Raw genomic sequence first — 15,512 nt, 5'->3', positions numbered from 1 at the left:
CCCCCGCCGCGGCCCTGCCCCCGCCGACCGCCGGCCCCGCCGCGGCCCCGCTCCGCTCCCGCTCCGCCACTCCGCAGCCGCGGCCCGTGTGTGCCCCCAGCGGCGGGGGGGCCCGGGGCCGCCGGGGCGGGGGAGCGGGGCCCTCCTCCCCCTCCCCCCCCTCCTCCTTCTCCTCCTCCCCGCCCGCCCCCTCGGGCCGCCGCCGCCCGCCCCCCCGGAACGCCGTGGACCGCATGGCCGGGCCCCCTTACCGCCCCCCGGCACCGCGGGGCGGGGGCGCGGGGGGCGCGGGGGGCATCGGCGCGGAGCGGCCCCCGCCCCGGGGATAACCCGCGCGGGGATGAGCCGCGAGGGGGGGCGGCGGGGCGGGGGTCGGTACCGGGCACGGGACCCCGGGTACCGGCGAACGGGGCTCGGCGCGCATGCGCCGGCGGCGGTGGGGGCGGTGGGATCCCCGGGAGTGAGGAGCGGGGCCGGTCCCTTCCGGGGACCCTCGGGACGGTGCCCACCCGAGCCGCTGCCCCCGGGCTGGGGGGGGGGGGTGGTCGCGACACGCGGACGCGCGTGGGGCGGGGGTCCCGCGCTGCAGTACCGGGGGCGGCCGCTCGGGGGCTCCCGAGCGTGGTGGTACCGGCTCTCCGCGCCCGCCCCCCGCGCCCGCCCCACGGGGGGGGGGGGGGGGTCTCGGGCCACGGGCCGGTCCCGTGCCGGGAGGGGACACGGCGGGGCCGGGGGACCTCCGGATTGTGTGCAGGGACAACACAAAGGGTCCCACCGCTACCAGCCCCCCACGCGGGGAGGGCCGAGAGGGGATGGTGGTGCTGTGATTCTCGGGGTCTGCACCTCCCCATAGGCGCACACCCCCCTCCACCACGGGGGCTGAACCCCCTGACGGGGACGGAACCCCCCCTCCCCGTGCACACGCGGAGCTCTGCAGTTCCTGCTGGACGTGTGCAAGAACGCGCAGACACACACAAGTGCGCACCACCCCCTCTGCAGAGGCTGCAGCCCCAGCACACTCGTACGTACACGGACATGCACACGCGTGTCCCCTTGCAGGGAGCGACTGCAGCCCCCACTGCAGCACAGGCGCAGCCCGCAGACACTGCAGCCCGTGCACATGCACCCCCGGCTGCAGTCCCAGAACACACGTGTGCACATGGATGCACGCTCATGGACATGGATGCACACGCACGGTCCGGACTGCAGCGTCCGAGCACACGCACGGACGCGTACGGGCATGCACGGACATGTATGTACACGTATTCACACACACACAGAATCATTTCCCCCTCTCCCGGCTGAAACTCCACCCCCCGCAGCACACGGGGCCGTGACACCGGGGACACACAGGGGACACGCGTGGCACGTGCTGGCGACGCACAGGGGACACGTGGGGGATCTGCCTCTCTGCAGAGCTGCGTTCAGGGACACACAAACACACGCGGGGGGAGATTCCCCCTTCACCCAGCCCTCTGCGAGCATCAGGGTGCCCTGGTCCCGGTGCCCGGGTCACGCTGGCGGTGCCACCCCCGTGGTGTGGCACTGGGGAAGCCTCTCCGAGGTTCCTGCTGTGCCATGGGTCACATCGAGCCCTGCCAGCAGCTGTGCCCATCAGCGTGTGTACATGTAAGGCTGCTCAGACATGCGGGGGGCTGTGGCTGTCCCCCCATGTGATTGTAAACATCCACACATGGCTGTGGTCACACACAGGTGTGGCTGTGCACACACACGCGTGTCTGTGTTTATACATGCGTGTAGCCACTGTCATACACATACGGAGCCGTGGTTGTACACACGCGTGGCCACGTTCACACACATGTATGGCTGTTCTCATATTCATACACACATGTATGGCTGTTCTCATATTCATACACACATGCATGGCTGTTCTCATATTCATACACACATGTATGGCTGTTCTCATATTCATACACACATGTATGGCTGTTCTCATATTCATACACACATGCATGGCTGTTCTCATATTCATACACACATGTATGGCAGTTCTAATATTCATACACACATGCATGGCTGTTCTCATATTCATACACACATGTATGGCTGTTCTCATATTCATACACACATGCATGGCTGTTCTAATATTCATACACACATGCATGGCTGTTCTCATATTCATACACACATGCATGGCTGTTCTCATATTCATACACACATGCATGGCTGTTCTAATATTCATACTCACACACATGCATGGCTGTATTCATATTCACACACACGCATGGCTGTTCTCATGTTCATAACCGTGGCCGTACACACATGTGGTTGTTCTCACACACACGAACATATTGATACACACACAGAGCCATGTTCACACACGTGTGGCCACGTTCAGACAGAGCCATGTTCACATACACACGTGGTCATGTTCACACACACATGACCATGTTCATACACACAAAGCCATGTTCACACACACATGTGACCATGTTCACACACACAGAGCCGTGTTCACACATGTTCACATACACACAAAACCATGTTCACACACATGACAGTGCTCACACACACAGGGGTCACCATGTTCACATACATGACCATGTTCACACACACACACACACAGAACCATGTTCACACACACACACACACAGAGCCATGTTCACACACACAGAGCCATGTTCACACACACAGAGCCATGTTCACACACACAGAACCATGTTCACACACACAGAACCATGTTCACACACAGAGCCATGTTCACACACACAGAGCCATGTTCACACACACAGAACCATGTTCACACACACAGAACCATGTTCACACACAGAACCATGTTCACACACAGAACCATGTTCACACACACAGAACCATGTTCACACACACAGAACCATGTTCACACACAGAACCATGTTCACACACACAGAGCCATGTTCACACACACAGAACCATGTTCACACACAGAACCATGTTCACACACACAGAGCCATGTTCACACACACAGAACCATGTTCACACACACAGAACCATGTTCACACACACAGAGCCATGTTCACACACAGAACCATGTTCACACACACAGAGCCATGTTCACACACACAGAACCATGTTCACACACAGAACCATGTTCACACACAGAACCATGTTCACACACACCTAGCTGTGCTCACACACACATGACCGTGCTCACACACAGGTATCCACACACACGGGTGCCGTGTCCCCGCCGTGCCCGTCCTGCCCGGCCCGGCCCGGTGCCGGTGCCGGTGCCGGTGCCCATCCCCGCTGCGGCAGGCCCACGTGCCGGCCGGCGCCCGCCCGCACATGGCTCTGCAGCAGGGAGGCTGCTGGGGCTAAAAATGGAGCAGGGCGCACATGCCAGCGCCACGTGACGCGCATGGAGAGGGCTCCCCGCGCGAGGAGGAGGAGGAGGAGGAGGAGGAAGAGGAGGAGGAGGAGGAGGAGGAGGGAGCCCGCTCACATGGGCTGGCACAGATGCCAACCCGGTCGCTGGCCACGACGCCGTGGCCTCTGTGTGACCTGTGGGTTGGGGGGGGGCTGATGGGGTGTCCCCCCCTCTTCCTCACACATTTGACCTTTGGGAAGGTCAAACAGGGGGTGACAACGGAATGGGAAAGGGGAGGAGAGTTCCCCGGTGGCGGGTCTGAGGTGGGGGATCTGGAGGCTGAAGGAGTTCCCGGTGCTGTCCCGCCCCCTACCCCACTTCGCCCCACCCCCCGTGGGGTCCCGAGGCTGCAGAGGGAACACAAACATCAGCACGTGAGATCTTGGGCAGGGGGCAGGTGAGAGGGCTCCCCGCCTGCCATGGCTGCTCCCCCTGGGGGTGCTCCCCGGACCCCCCCACGGGATGAACACACTGGGGTCCCCCCTCCCTCGGGGGTCCTGCCCCACTTTTGCACCCCCATGTCACAGTATCACCCCAGTTTCTGGGCCCCTGAACCCTCCTAGGGTCCTGACACTCCCAAACGCTATCCCAGTGCACCTTTCCTGTGGCCCTGCACCCCTAAATCCTCGTGGGGTCCCTACATCCCCTGACCCTGCATCCCTTTCTGGGTCCTTGCAACCTCCTGGCATGCATTCGTCCCTAAATCCTGCACGTCCATGGATCTGCACACTACTCCCCCCAGTCCTGCAATCCTGCACCTTCCTGGGGTGTCCCTGCACCCCCACACCCTGCACCCCCGGATCCTGCACTTCCTGGGGCTCTGTCCCCCAGCCCTGGTCTGCCCCATTCCGCAGTGCCAGGACACCATGGGATGTCCCCGCCTGTCTTGGGGTGCCCCCACCTGCCGTGGGCTGCCCCCGCCCGGGGCCAGGCCTGCCTTGTTTACCCGATTTTTCCCTTTCCCGGGGAGGGAGGATGATTCTGGCAGCGGGAGCTGCTGCCCCAGCCAAGAGCCAGGGGCCGAGCCAGGGCTGCTCCTGGCAGGAAAACACCCCCAAACCACTCCAAACCCCAACCCTCCAAGCACTCTCCTGGTCCCCCACAGCAGCACCGGGGCTCCTGCCCCACCCTTCCCCCCAGTGCTGTCAGTGGGGGCGGATGAAAGTGGGGTCCGGGGTGCAGGACCCCCAAATTAGGTGGGACCCAGCACCTCTGGTTGCCCCCCCGAATTTACAGTTACGTGTGGAGAAACTGATGTTCGATATGTGTACAGTGACACGGGGACACAGCTGGAACCGGTGTCCCCAAACCCACAGGGCAGCTGCAGCCCCACAGCGAGGCTGGGGGTCTTCAATTGGGGTTGGGGGTGCAGGGCTGGGGTCCCTGTCCCCTGTCAGCCCCCGGTGTCCAGCCCGGGGGCCGAGGGGGCGATAGGCAGGAACGAACCCCCGTTCCCGGCGGAGACGCCCCCCCCCCCCCCCTCTTCCTGGAAAAGGTTCAACAAGGTAAACAAGACTCCAGCCCCGAGTAAAAATAAACTCTCGGCACGCAGGCGCCGGGCGGGAAGCGGGGCGAGCGTCACGCGGCACGGCCACGGCACCGGCACCGACACCGGGCAGCCCGCACCGGGTACCCGGCACCGGACTCACCCCACACCAGGCACCGGGCTCACCCCGCGCTCCGACACCGGCCCCACCGCCCCTCCGCTGCCTCCTGCCCCCGGGAGCAGTGGCAAGGGAGGGAAGTGCGGGCTGCATCCCCCGTGGGGCTGTTGAAGTGGGGGAGTGCGGGTGTGCAATTGGGGGGATACAGCCGATGGCACGGACGGGGTGACGTGTGTGTCCCCCCGCCACTCCGGGCACCCCACGGCGGGTGGGGGTACCCCATGGAGTCCTGGCACAACGGGATGGGGCAGACCTGGATTGAGGAGTAGGGACCCCGGGAGATGCAGGATCCGGGGGTGCGGGATAAAGTGGGACAAGATCTGGCTTTGCAGGGGCTCCAGGAGAGTGCAGGGATGCAGAGTTTGGGGGTGCAGGGTTTGGGGTCGCAGGGGTGCACAGATCGGTGGAGGTGCAGGGTTTAGGGGTGAATCTGGTGGCATGTGACGACCTGCGCGCCACGGACCGGTTGGCACGGGCACTGCCATGATGGGGTGCACAGGGAGCCGCGGGAAGCCCCCCGAGCTATAGACCCGGCCTCTGGGGGCGTTCCCGGTGCACGTCAGCTGCAGTATCCCCCCCCTCCCGGTGGCTTTGGTGGCCCCTCTCCCTCACCCTGCTCCCCATGGGTGGTCCCAGACTCGGGATATCCCGGAAATATCCCAGCTGTGCTCAGCCTGGGGTCCCTGCTCACAGCACCTTCACCAGGACCCCCCGTGCCGGGTTCCCAGCCTCACGGGGCCCCACAGACAGACCTCCGGAGGTTTGCCCCGTCCCTCCCAGCCTCCCTCCTGTCCCGGGGATTCCTGGGGCACCAGGGTTTCAGGCGAGCATCTCAGGCGCCGTGTGCCGCAGCGCCGTGCGCGGGGATGTTTTCCCAATCCAGACTTAAGGCTGAGTCACGGATAATCACCGGGAACGTGCCGGGAGGGGAACGAGGAGCTGCGTACGGCCGGGGGCACCTGCACGGTCCAGGCAGGGCCCCGCGGGCAGGCGGGTCCCTTCATCCCAGGACCGGTGTCTCCCCCGGGTGCCCCTATTCCCGTGTCAGCGTGGCCCCACACATCCTTCCGGGAGTTGCCGCGGTTCTCCCGGCCGGAGCTGCCGCGGCACCGTGCAACCGCCCCGTGACTCAGGGCAAGGGCACGTCCTGTGGGGTGTCGGGGTGTTCCCACGGTCCCAGTGCCTTAGGGAGCCCCAAAATCCGGAACCACCCACAGCACCCCCCGGACATCCCCAGCTGAGGGGTGGTCTCGTCACCCACGGGGTGCCAGGGGGTCTTTGGGGTGCAGAGCTCTGGTGTCCCTTCTCGGGCACTTCGCACAGCCGGGGCACCGGAGGCCGCCCCTCCTGTGGGATTAGCACGGAGGATTTCCCGGCGCTGGCACATCCGTGCTCTGCTCCTTCTCCTGGCTGGGAGCCAGGGCAGCGCCCGGCACACGGCACCCGGGAGGGTGCTGGCACCCCCAAAACCCTCCCCACGGCGGGAGCAGGAGCACCCACGGAGCCCCCGGTGCCACCGGGCTGGGCTGGCCCCGGCCGGCGCCGCGACCCAGATCTGCCACCAACTCTGCCCTGGCACCGCGATGCCGCAGCCCCCGCGGCAGCCGGGAGTGGGGCCAGGCTGGGACGTGGATGCCAGGCACGTGCCACAGCGGGCACCCGCCGTGGGCAGCATGGGGACAGCAGGGGCTGGGCAGGGGAACATCGGGAGGGGGCAGCGGGCAGCGGCTGTACCGGGGGCTGTACAATGTATGGGGGGGGGGGGGGGCTACGGTGCTTCTGCCGAACAGGTGGGCACAGGAGACGGTGCCATGTGGGGTGACAGGGGTAGCTGGGTATCCCCAGTGCAGGGGACAGTGCCACGCGGGGTTGCAGGGGTACCTGGATGTCCCTAGGACGGTGGACAGTGCTTTGAGGGGTCACAGGGGTACCTGGATATCCCCAGTGCTGTGCGGGGTGACATCGGTGCCCAGGTGTCCCCGGGGGAAGGTGCCACGCAGAGTGACAGCGCTATGACTGGATATCCCCGCTGCAGGGGACAGCCAGTGCCACGGTCAGGTGTTCCCAGTGCAGGTGACAGTGCTGTGCAAGGTGACAGAGCTGCCAGTGCCGTGACTGGGGGTCCCCAGTGCGGGGGATAGTGTCTGCCAGGTGACAGATGTGTCAAGTGCTGCACCCAAGCGTCCGCAGCGCAGGGGACAGTGCAGCGCCCGGGAGTTCCCAGAGCATTGACAATGCTGTGCTGCGTGACGGGGCACCCCGTGTCCCCGGTGCGGGGACCAGCGCGGGCACCGGTCCCCGCGGTCCGTCGGGCGGCCCCGGTGCGGGGGTCCCCGCCGAGCCCGGGCTCCCTGGCGGCGGCGCGGGGCCGGGGCCGCCGGCGGAAAGTGTGTCACTGGGGCACGAGGCTGTCCCCGGGAATCACATGGGGGAGGCGGCGGCGCCGCGTGCGGCCCAGTGCGCAGCCGCGGCCGGTGCGGGGGGCGGCGGGGCGGGCGGCGGGCGCACAACAGCCCGCACCGGGCGGCGGCGCGGCACGGCTCGGCGCGGCTCCGCTCCGGGAGGCTCACGGGGCCGGGACAGGATGGCGGCCCCCGAGGCCGGCAGCACAGGTCAGTGCCCCGCCGGAGCCCCCCACCCCCGGGACCACCGTGCGGGCACCGGCACCGGTCCCCAGCACCGGAGCGGATCGGGGGGCAGCGCCCCGGGACCGCGGCGAGGGGCTGCGTGTTGAGACCGCGAGTTGGAGGGGTCCGGACACCGGGACCGAGGGGTCCCGCACGCCCGACCGGGCTGGATGCGCACCGGGACCGCGTCCCGGAACGGGGCTCCGTCCTACCGGGACCGGGGGGTCCTGCGGAGCGGGGTAAGGCTCAGACAGCGGGGCCGGGGTGTCCCCGGGAGGAGGGTAGGGAGGGCTGCGCGCCGGTGCCGGGAGTCTTGCACACTGGGGAAACGTGAACACCGGCACGGGGGTGCTCCGGTGGTCGGGGCAGAAGGGATGGAGACCGGACTGGGGTGTCCCGAACGCCGGGGAGTGCTGGACGCGGGGGTAGGAAGGTTGAGAACTGGGATCGGTGTTCCGGGGCGTCCTGAGCAGCGGGACCGGAGGGGAGCGCGGCGGGACCCGGGTGTTCCAGAGACCGGGACCTAGGATTCCCGAACGCCGGGGAGTGCTGGACGCAGGGGTAGGACGGGTGAGAACCGGGATTGTTGTCCCCTGGACAGCGAAACCGGAGGGGACTGAAGTGAGTCCGGAGCAGCGGGACCGGGGTGTCCCAGGAACCGGGACCGCAGGGCAGAGCACAGGGATCGGTGTGTCCCGAGCGGCGGGACCGGTCAGGGCGGCCGAAGGGGACGGCGGCGGGACCAGGGTGTCCCTATCAGCGGCACCGGGGCCACGGGGACCAGGCAGCCCGTGGATGGCCGAGGCGGTGCCGCGCGTGTCGGGGCTCCCCGCGCACCCGGAGGGACGGAGGGGGGACCGGAGGCGGTGCCCCCCCCTCCCCCGTGTCCACCCCCCCGCACGTGTCCCCCTCCCCGCCGCTGCCACGTGCGGAGTTTGTTTTCCCCGCAGCCCCGCCCCACCCCCTCCCATTGGTCGGCACATGACATCAGCGATGACGTCACGCACGGATCTGGGGACGCCGCCGTTCATTGGGGGGGCAGCCCTGTCTCCGGGGCAACGAGAAGGGGCGGGGCGGAGTTTGGCCAATGAGAGGGAGGGGGGCGTGGTAACGCGTGTAGGGGCGGGGTCTAGGGGGGCCACGTGCGGCTGGAGCACGTGGGGCGGCGGCGTGAGGCCGCCTGAGCTCGGGGGGGGCTGCGGGGAGGCTGCTTGGGGGGGTTCCCTCTGTTTTGGGGTCAGAAAAGTTTCTCATACTCTGGGGAAAGCCCTTAGGGGGAATCCCCACACCCCAAAACCTAAAATGGGTGTTCCGAGGCTTTGGGGTGTGGGGATCCCCCAATTATTTTGGTGTCTTAGCAGCGGGGTGTCCCCAGAATCAGCTGCCCTGGAGGTGGGACCCACTGTCCCCAATTCAGTGACCCCCTTTGGAGGCGGTCCAGTGAGGGGGGATGGTGACAAGCTGGCTCTGGCGCGTGGCATCTGTGCCAGCAGCACCGTGTGCGGCGGGAGACACATGGCCCTGGTGATCCCGTGTGTCCCCGACATCACCATCCACGTGTCCCAGCCCGGAGTCGTGTCCCGGTGCTGCTGTCCCTGCCCCGTGAGTGGGGTGACAACGCCTGTGACTTCAGCCAGGGGCCACGCGTGTGTCCGTCCCCCCATGCTGCTCCCCACTTTCGGGGATCCTCACACAGCTGCTCAGTTCTGCAGTGGGGACGAACCCCCCGAGCTGGGGAGGGCTGCGCTGGGAGCATCCCGGTGCCATGGGGGGCTGTACAGGGAGCAAGCACCCCAGTGCCGCAGGGGGCTGCATCATGGGGGGCTGCGCCTTGGGACTTCCCGGGAGCTGTGGGGCGGCAGCCCGGCTGTGCTGCGGGCATGGAGCCAGGAACTGCAGGAGCGTAACTCCTGTGACCTCCTGATTTCACCTCTCCAGAGGGTTCCCAGCCCACATTCCTCCTGCAGGCAATTCCGGGGTGCCCTGCCCGTGTCCCCAGCCGGCACGCACCCGGATAAACCCGGCTGTCCCCGTCCCACGTGGGGCCGTCGCCCGTGGCGGCCGGTGGGTGCGGTGCCTGACTCAGGGTGGGCGGCACACGTGCGGCGCAGCGGGATATCCATGGATCCGGGATGCATCCGGGCTGCTTCCCTGGAGACCCCACCCCGCGTGGGACTGTGATTCCCTTCTGGGGGGCTTCCCTCCCCCTCACCCCCCCGGGCTGGGGGAGGCTGAGCCTGCTGTAGCTGAGTACATAAGCAGCCCGCCGGGATGCCCATGGATCCGGGATGCACCCCGGATGCTTCCCTATGGATCCCACCCCACCTGCGGCTGCAATCCCCCTCCAAGGGGTTTCCCCCTCCAAGGGGTTTCCCCCTCCAAGGAGTTTCCCCCTCCTCAGCTGGGAGAGGCTGAGCCTGGCACAGCTCAGTGCACGTGTGGCTGCGCGGGATGCCCATGAATCCTCACTGCCGATGGATTCGGGGTGCTTCCCTTGGCATCCCACCCACCTCCGGAGGTTCCCACGTCCATGAGTCGGGGGAGGCTGAGCCCGGCACAGCTCGGTGCATGAGTGGCTCCTTCTCTCTGCAGGTGGGGTGATCAGCTACGTGGGCTCCAGCGGCGCCTCTCCCACCCGCACCAGCCCCGTGTCCCTCTGCAGCGACAGCTCCAACGGCAGCTCCCAGTCGGGCTCGCAGCCCTTCCCCACCTACTTCCCACCGTCACCCACCGGCTCCCTCCAGGATTCCCGCGCCTATGGTGGAGCCACGCTGGCCCCCCATGAAGACGGTTCCCCTTCCTCCTCCTCCTCATCCTCCTCCTCCACCTCCTCTTCCTCGTACGGCTCCTCGGTGAATTTCCCCGGGGTGCAGCCGGTCCCCGCGGACGAGCGGCGCCGCAGCTCGCCAAGCAAAGCCGGCAGCACCGTCACGAGTGAGTGGGGCTCGCGGGGGGGTGGCGGGTGGTCTCCCCACCCCGCGGCAGGCACCCCTGGACCCCGCTGACCCCCACCCCCCCGCAGAGCTCAACGGCATGGTGCTGCTCTGCAAGGTCTGCGGGGACGTCGCCTCCGGCTTCCACTACGGTGTCCACGCCTGCGAGGGCTGCAAGGTAGAGATGGGGCCGGGGATGGGGCACGGAGCCCCTGTCACACTGAAGGGATCCCCAGTGATTCCTCCCCCTCGCCCTGCAGGGCTTCTTCCGCCGCAGCATCCAGCAGAACATCCAGTACAAGAAGTGCCTCAAGAACGAGAACTGCTCTATCGTCCGCATCAACCGCAACCGCTGCCAGCAGTGCCGCTTCAAGAAGTGCCTGCTGGTCGGCATGTCCCGTGATGGTGAGCTCGGAGGGACCCCGGTGACGTCCTGAGCTGGGGATTCCCTCTGAGGGTGGGATTCCCCGTGCCCAGGCAGCTGGTCCATTCCCGGGATGTATCCAGGGCTGTACATCCTTTCTGGACCTCTGGAGCTGAGTCCCGCTGCCTGTGCTGGGTGCTGTGCCTGTCCCCAGGGATGTGTCCCCCCTTCCTGGGACCTCCCCCGTATGTGGGGCTGCGTGTCCCTTCCAACACTGGGTGCCCTGTGCCCAGAGCTGCATGTCCCCTCCTGGGATGGGTCCTCCATGGCCAGGGCTGTGTATCCCCTCCCACAAAGGGTCCCCCAACATCGAGGCTATCTGTCCCTTCCTTGAATGCGTTTCCCCCGTGCTCAGGTCCCTACATCCCCTCTCGGGATGGGTATTCCTCTGTTCAGTGCTCTATGTCCCTTCCAGGACCGGGTCTTCCCATTTTTAAGGCTGCATGTCCCTTCCTGGGATGAATTCCTCCCGTGCTCAGGGCTGTGTGTCCCCTCCAAGCCTGGGGGAGGGGATGCAGCCCCGCTCCCATTAGCCCCTGTCGCCTCATGGTGCAGGTCTGGGGGGGCCGGGGCGGGTGGGTACCGTGCCTGCTGCCACTGCTGCCCCCCTAACACCGCTGTCCCCCCTCAGCCGTGCGCTTCGGGCGCATCCCCAAGCGGGAGAAGCAGCGGATGCTGGCGGAGATGCAGAGCGCCATGGGCGGCATGGCCAGTGCCCCACCGCCGATGCCGGGGCCCGGCGAGGGTCCCGCCGCGGGCGGTGGCCGTGCGCCGCCCCCCGGCCCCCCACCGCTCGCCCCCCCCGCCTGCTTCTCGCAGTTCCCCCAGCAACTGACACCGCCCCGCTCGCCCAGCCCCGGGGGGGCCACCGAGGATGTCATCGCGCAGGTGGCCAAGGCCCACAAGGAGATCTTCATCTACGCGCACGACAAGCTGGGACCCCCTCCCGCCTGTGACAGCGGTCTCCTGCGCTGGGACGCGCCCCCCGCCTGGGCTCCCGGCCCCCCCGAGCCCCGGCTGTGCCCCGCCGCTTACCCCGAGCCCCCGGCCCCGCGGGGGTGCCCCTGGCCCCGCAGCCCCAAGGACGTCCTGCCGGTGAGCGCCCGGGGGCTCCCGCTCCCCCCCGGTTATTTTTAGCCGTTAATCACATTAATCCCCCCGTTGTCGGTGCCCCTCCCTTCTGTGGCAGCAAGAGCCCCAGAGAGCCTGGGGGAGTCCCCGGTGCCCGCTGACCCCCGGTCACCCGCAGGCGTGCCCCATGAACAGCCACGTGCCCGGCCGCAGCGGGCGCTCCGTGCAGGAAATCTGGGAGGATTTCTCCCTCAGCTTCACCCCCGCTGTCCGCGAGGTCGTCGAGTTCGCCAAGCACATTCCCGGCTTCCAGGCGCTCTCCCAGCACGACCAGGTCACCCTGCTCAAGGCTGGCACCTTTGAGGTACGTCCCGGAATGGCGAGGGCTCGATGGACGACACGGTGCCCCACAGACTGACAGGATGCCCCATGGCATTGCCTGGAGCCCCAGAGCATGGGCACAGTGGCTCAGAACACAGCAGCAGTCCCGTGGCATTGCAGTGCCCCACATTTGGGAGCCACAGCACTCATGGCATTGCGTGGTGCCTCACAGCACTGCAGTGCCCCACATTTGGGATCTGTGGCACAGAGCACAGTGTCATGGCACAGTGCCCTGTGGACTGGCACGGAGCCCTGCAGCACTGCAGTGCTTCACAAATAGGAGTTGTGGCATGCAGCACAGCGCTCCTGGCATTGCACAGTGCCCCATGGCACTGCAGTGCCACACTTTTGGGAGCTGTGGCGTGGGGCACCTCTCGCATGGTGTGGTACCGCACATTTTGGAACCACGGATTGACACGAAACCTCATGGCACTGCCCCGTGTCCCATGGCATTGTAACGCCCCACATTTGGGAGCTGCGGCATGAAACACAGTGTCCTTGGCATCACACAGTACCCTTGGCATGGTACCCCACGTTTGGTGGTCACAGGATGGATCATGGAGCCCCATGGCATTGCACAATGCCCCTGGCATTGTCTGGTGCCCCATGGCACGGCAATGCCCCACACTCAGGAGCCCGTGGCATGAAGACAGGCGTCCCTGGCATGAAGTGCAGCTCCCGTGGCTCTGCCTGGTGCCCCATTCCATATCCTGCCCCCCTCCCACAGGTGCTGATGGTTCGCTTCGCGTCGCTGTTTGACGTGAAGGAGCAGACGGTGACGTTCATGAGCCGCACGCGGTACGGGCTGGAGGAGCTGTGGGCCATGGGCATGGGCGACCTCCTCGGGGCCATGTTCGACTTCAGCGAGAAGCTCAGCGCCCTTGAGCTCAGTGATGAGGAGCTGGGGCTCTTCACTGCCGTCGTCCTTGTCTCGGCAGGTGGGCACGGGAGGGTTTGAGAAGTTTTGAGGGGAATTGAGGAGTTTGGGGCTGAGGTCGGAAGAGTTTGGAAAAGGTTTGGGGCTGGGATCAGGGGATTAGTGGGGAGTTTGGGGCATTCAGGGATGGGATGGGGTGGCACTGCGGTGGTATCAGAGGAGTATCAGGGGGTTCAGTGCTGGGATTGGGGTGATGCTGGGGTGGGATCACAGGGTTTTGGGGGTGGAACTGGGGTGTCTCCTCCCCTGCCCCTGACCCCCCGTCCTCCACAGACCGCTCGGGCATGGAGGACACGGCATCAGTGGAGCAGCTGCAGGAGACGCTGCTGCGGGCCCTGCGCGCCCTCGTGCTGAAGACGCGCCCGGCTGAGACCTCGCGCTTCACCAAACTGCTGCTGAAGCTGCCGGACCTGCGCACTCTCAACAACCTCCACTCTGAGAAGCTGCTCTCCTTCCGCATCGACGCCCAGTAGTGCCCCCCGGACCCCCCCCCCCGGAACCCCCCCGCGCACCCCTGTACATACACCACAGCGGGGGGACACACAGACTTCCCCCCTCCCTCCCGGGGCAGCACCAACCCCGTGGCGCCTGTTGGACTCGCAGGGATTCACCCCAAGGTGGGCGCCAGGATGCTGGGACCCCCCACCCCAAATCGGGCACCGCCCCCACGGCTCCGCTGGCAGCGCCGGGGGGTCCCCTCACCCCGACACCCCCGTTCTGGCGGCCGGGGGTGGGACGCAGAGGCCGGATCCAGCCGCGCTGGGGAGTGGGTCGGGGGGGTGGGGTGGGGTTTGGTTGGTTGGTTTTTTTTTTCATCATATATTTATTACATAAATATATAGTAAAATAGACCAGCAACAATTACCATAAAAATATCTTTCTTTAAAATCCTGACCAAAACACAAAAGGGTTTAAAATCGCACGTCACAGACTGTGATTGTCACGGGGGCTCCACGGCCCCCCCGGCCCGCGCCCCTACATTCAGCGACGCCGGCCGCGGCCCCCCCGGCATCCTGCATAGTGGGGGACCCCTGGTGGGGCACACCGAGCCGGGCCGTGCCGGGGCTGTGCTGGGCCAGGTGCCGGCCGGGCTCGACGCCCGCGGGCAGGGGCAGCTCCGGGAGCCATGAGGTATGTGCTTGGGGGGGGGGGGGCGGGGGGGGGCGCGGGGGCGGGGGACGCGGGGCGGGGGTGGCCCGGGGGAGGTGGCGCAGGGGTGGGGGGCACCGGTGTGGCCCCCCGGGACCGACGCTGGATGCTGGACGTGCGATGGCGACGCGAGACGGAGACGCGGGGACGGCCCGGGAGGGGCACGGGGAGGGTGGGGGAGTACAGGGTTGGGGGGGCGTGCGGGGGGCAGCGGGTGAGGGGGGCCGGGCGGACCCCCCCCCCCCGGGACAAGCCGCCCCGTGTGGCCGCTCGGGGTGGGGGGGTCACGGCGGGGGCTGATTAAGACACGTCCCGCGACGGCGCTGCCGTGTCGCGGCGGGAGCGCGCGGTGTCACACGGAGTGTACGTGGGGACACGGCACCGGCACGGCCACGACATGGTACGGCCATGGCACCGGCACCGGCACGGCCACGACATGGCACGGCCACGGTACCGGCACGGCCACGGCACCGCGCCATCATTGCACCAACAGGAGTTGCCATGGCACTGACACGGCACGGCCACGGTGCCGACACGCGTGGCCGTGGCACCGGCATTGCACCAACGTGCCTCGCACCGGCGCTGACACGGCACAGCCACGGCGCTGGCACAACGCCCAGCACGCGTGGCCACGGCACCGGCACGGTCACGGCACCACCGACATCCCCCGGGTGCCGCGGCCCCAGCCGTGGCCCGAAGGCACGTGTTGGGGCCGGTGCTGCCAGGGGTGGGGGGCGAACCCCCGAGCCCTGCGCCCCCCATTGCGGGCATTAGTGTTCGGCTCCTATTGCACCGCCTGCAGCCGGTGCTGCCGGGACCCCCGAGCCGGGCACCCGGGCCGGGGTTTAAGACATTTTGCACCAAGGTCAAATCCGGCGCTGGTACTTGGGGCTGGGGGCGGGCGCCCCCACACCCAGGGCACCCTGGGGTGCCACAGCCCCGCTGTGTCCCCCAACCCG

General features: G+C 67.0%; 1 protein-coding gene across 1 annotated transcript; it reads left to right on the top strand.

Moving 5' to 3' along the window:
- The first annotated feature begins 7,526 nt into the window (after positions 1–7,526).
- NR1D1 (nuclear receptor subfamily 1 group D member 1) lies at positions 7,527–14,152 on the top strand. Its single transcript, XM_005531520.3, has 8 exons — positions 7,527–7,643; positions 10,251–10,592; positions 10,681–10,769; positions 10,852–10,996; positions 11,647–12,110; positions 12,265–12,450; positions 13,195–13,405; positions 13,678–14,152. Exons 1-8 carry the CDS (start codon positions 7,616–7,618, stop codon positions 13,875–13,877), a joined length of 1,665 nt encoding a protein of 554 aa, XP_005531577.2. The 5' UTR covers positions 7,527–7,615; the 3' UTR covers positions 13,878–14,152.
- The last annotated feature ends 1,360 nt before the right edge of the window (positions 14,153–15,512 follow it).

Source organism: Pseudopodoces humilis, chromosome 29, assembly GCF_049639895.1.
Source record: "Pseudopodoces humilis isolate 2021_Gansu_Grassland_sample_001 chromosome 29, ASM4963989v1, whole genome shotgun sequence".
Taxonomy (NCBI): Eukaryota; Metazoa; Chordata; class Aves; order Passeriformes; family Paridae; genus Pseudopodoces; species Pseudopodoces humilis.
This window is presented reverse-complemented; position numbering and strand designations above follow the sequence as displayed.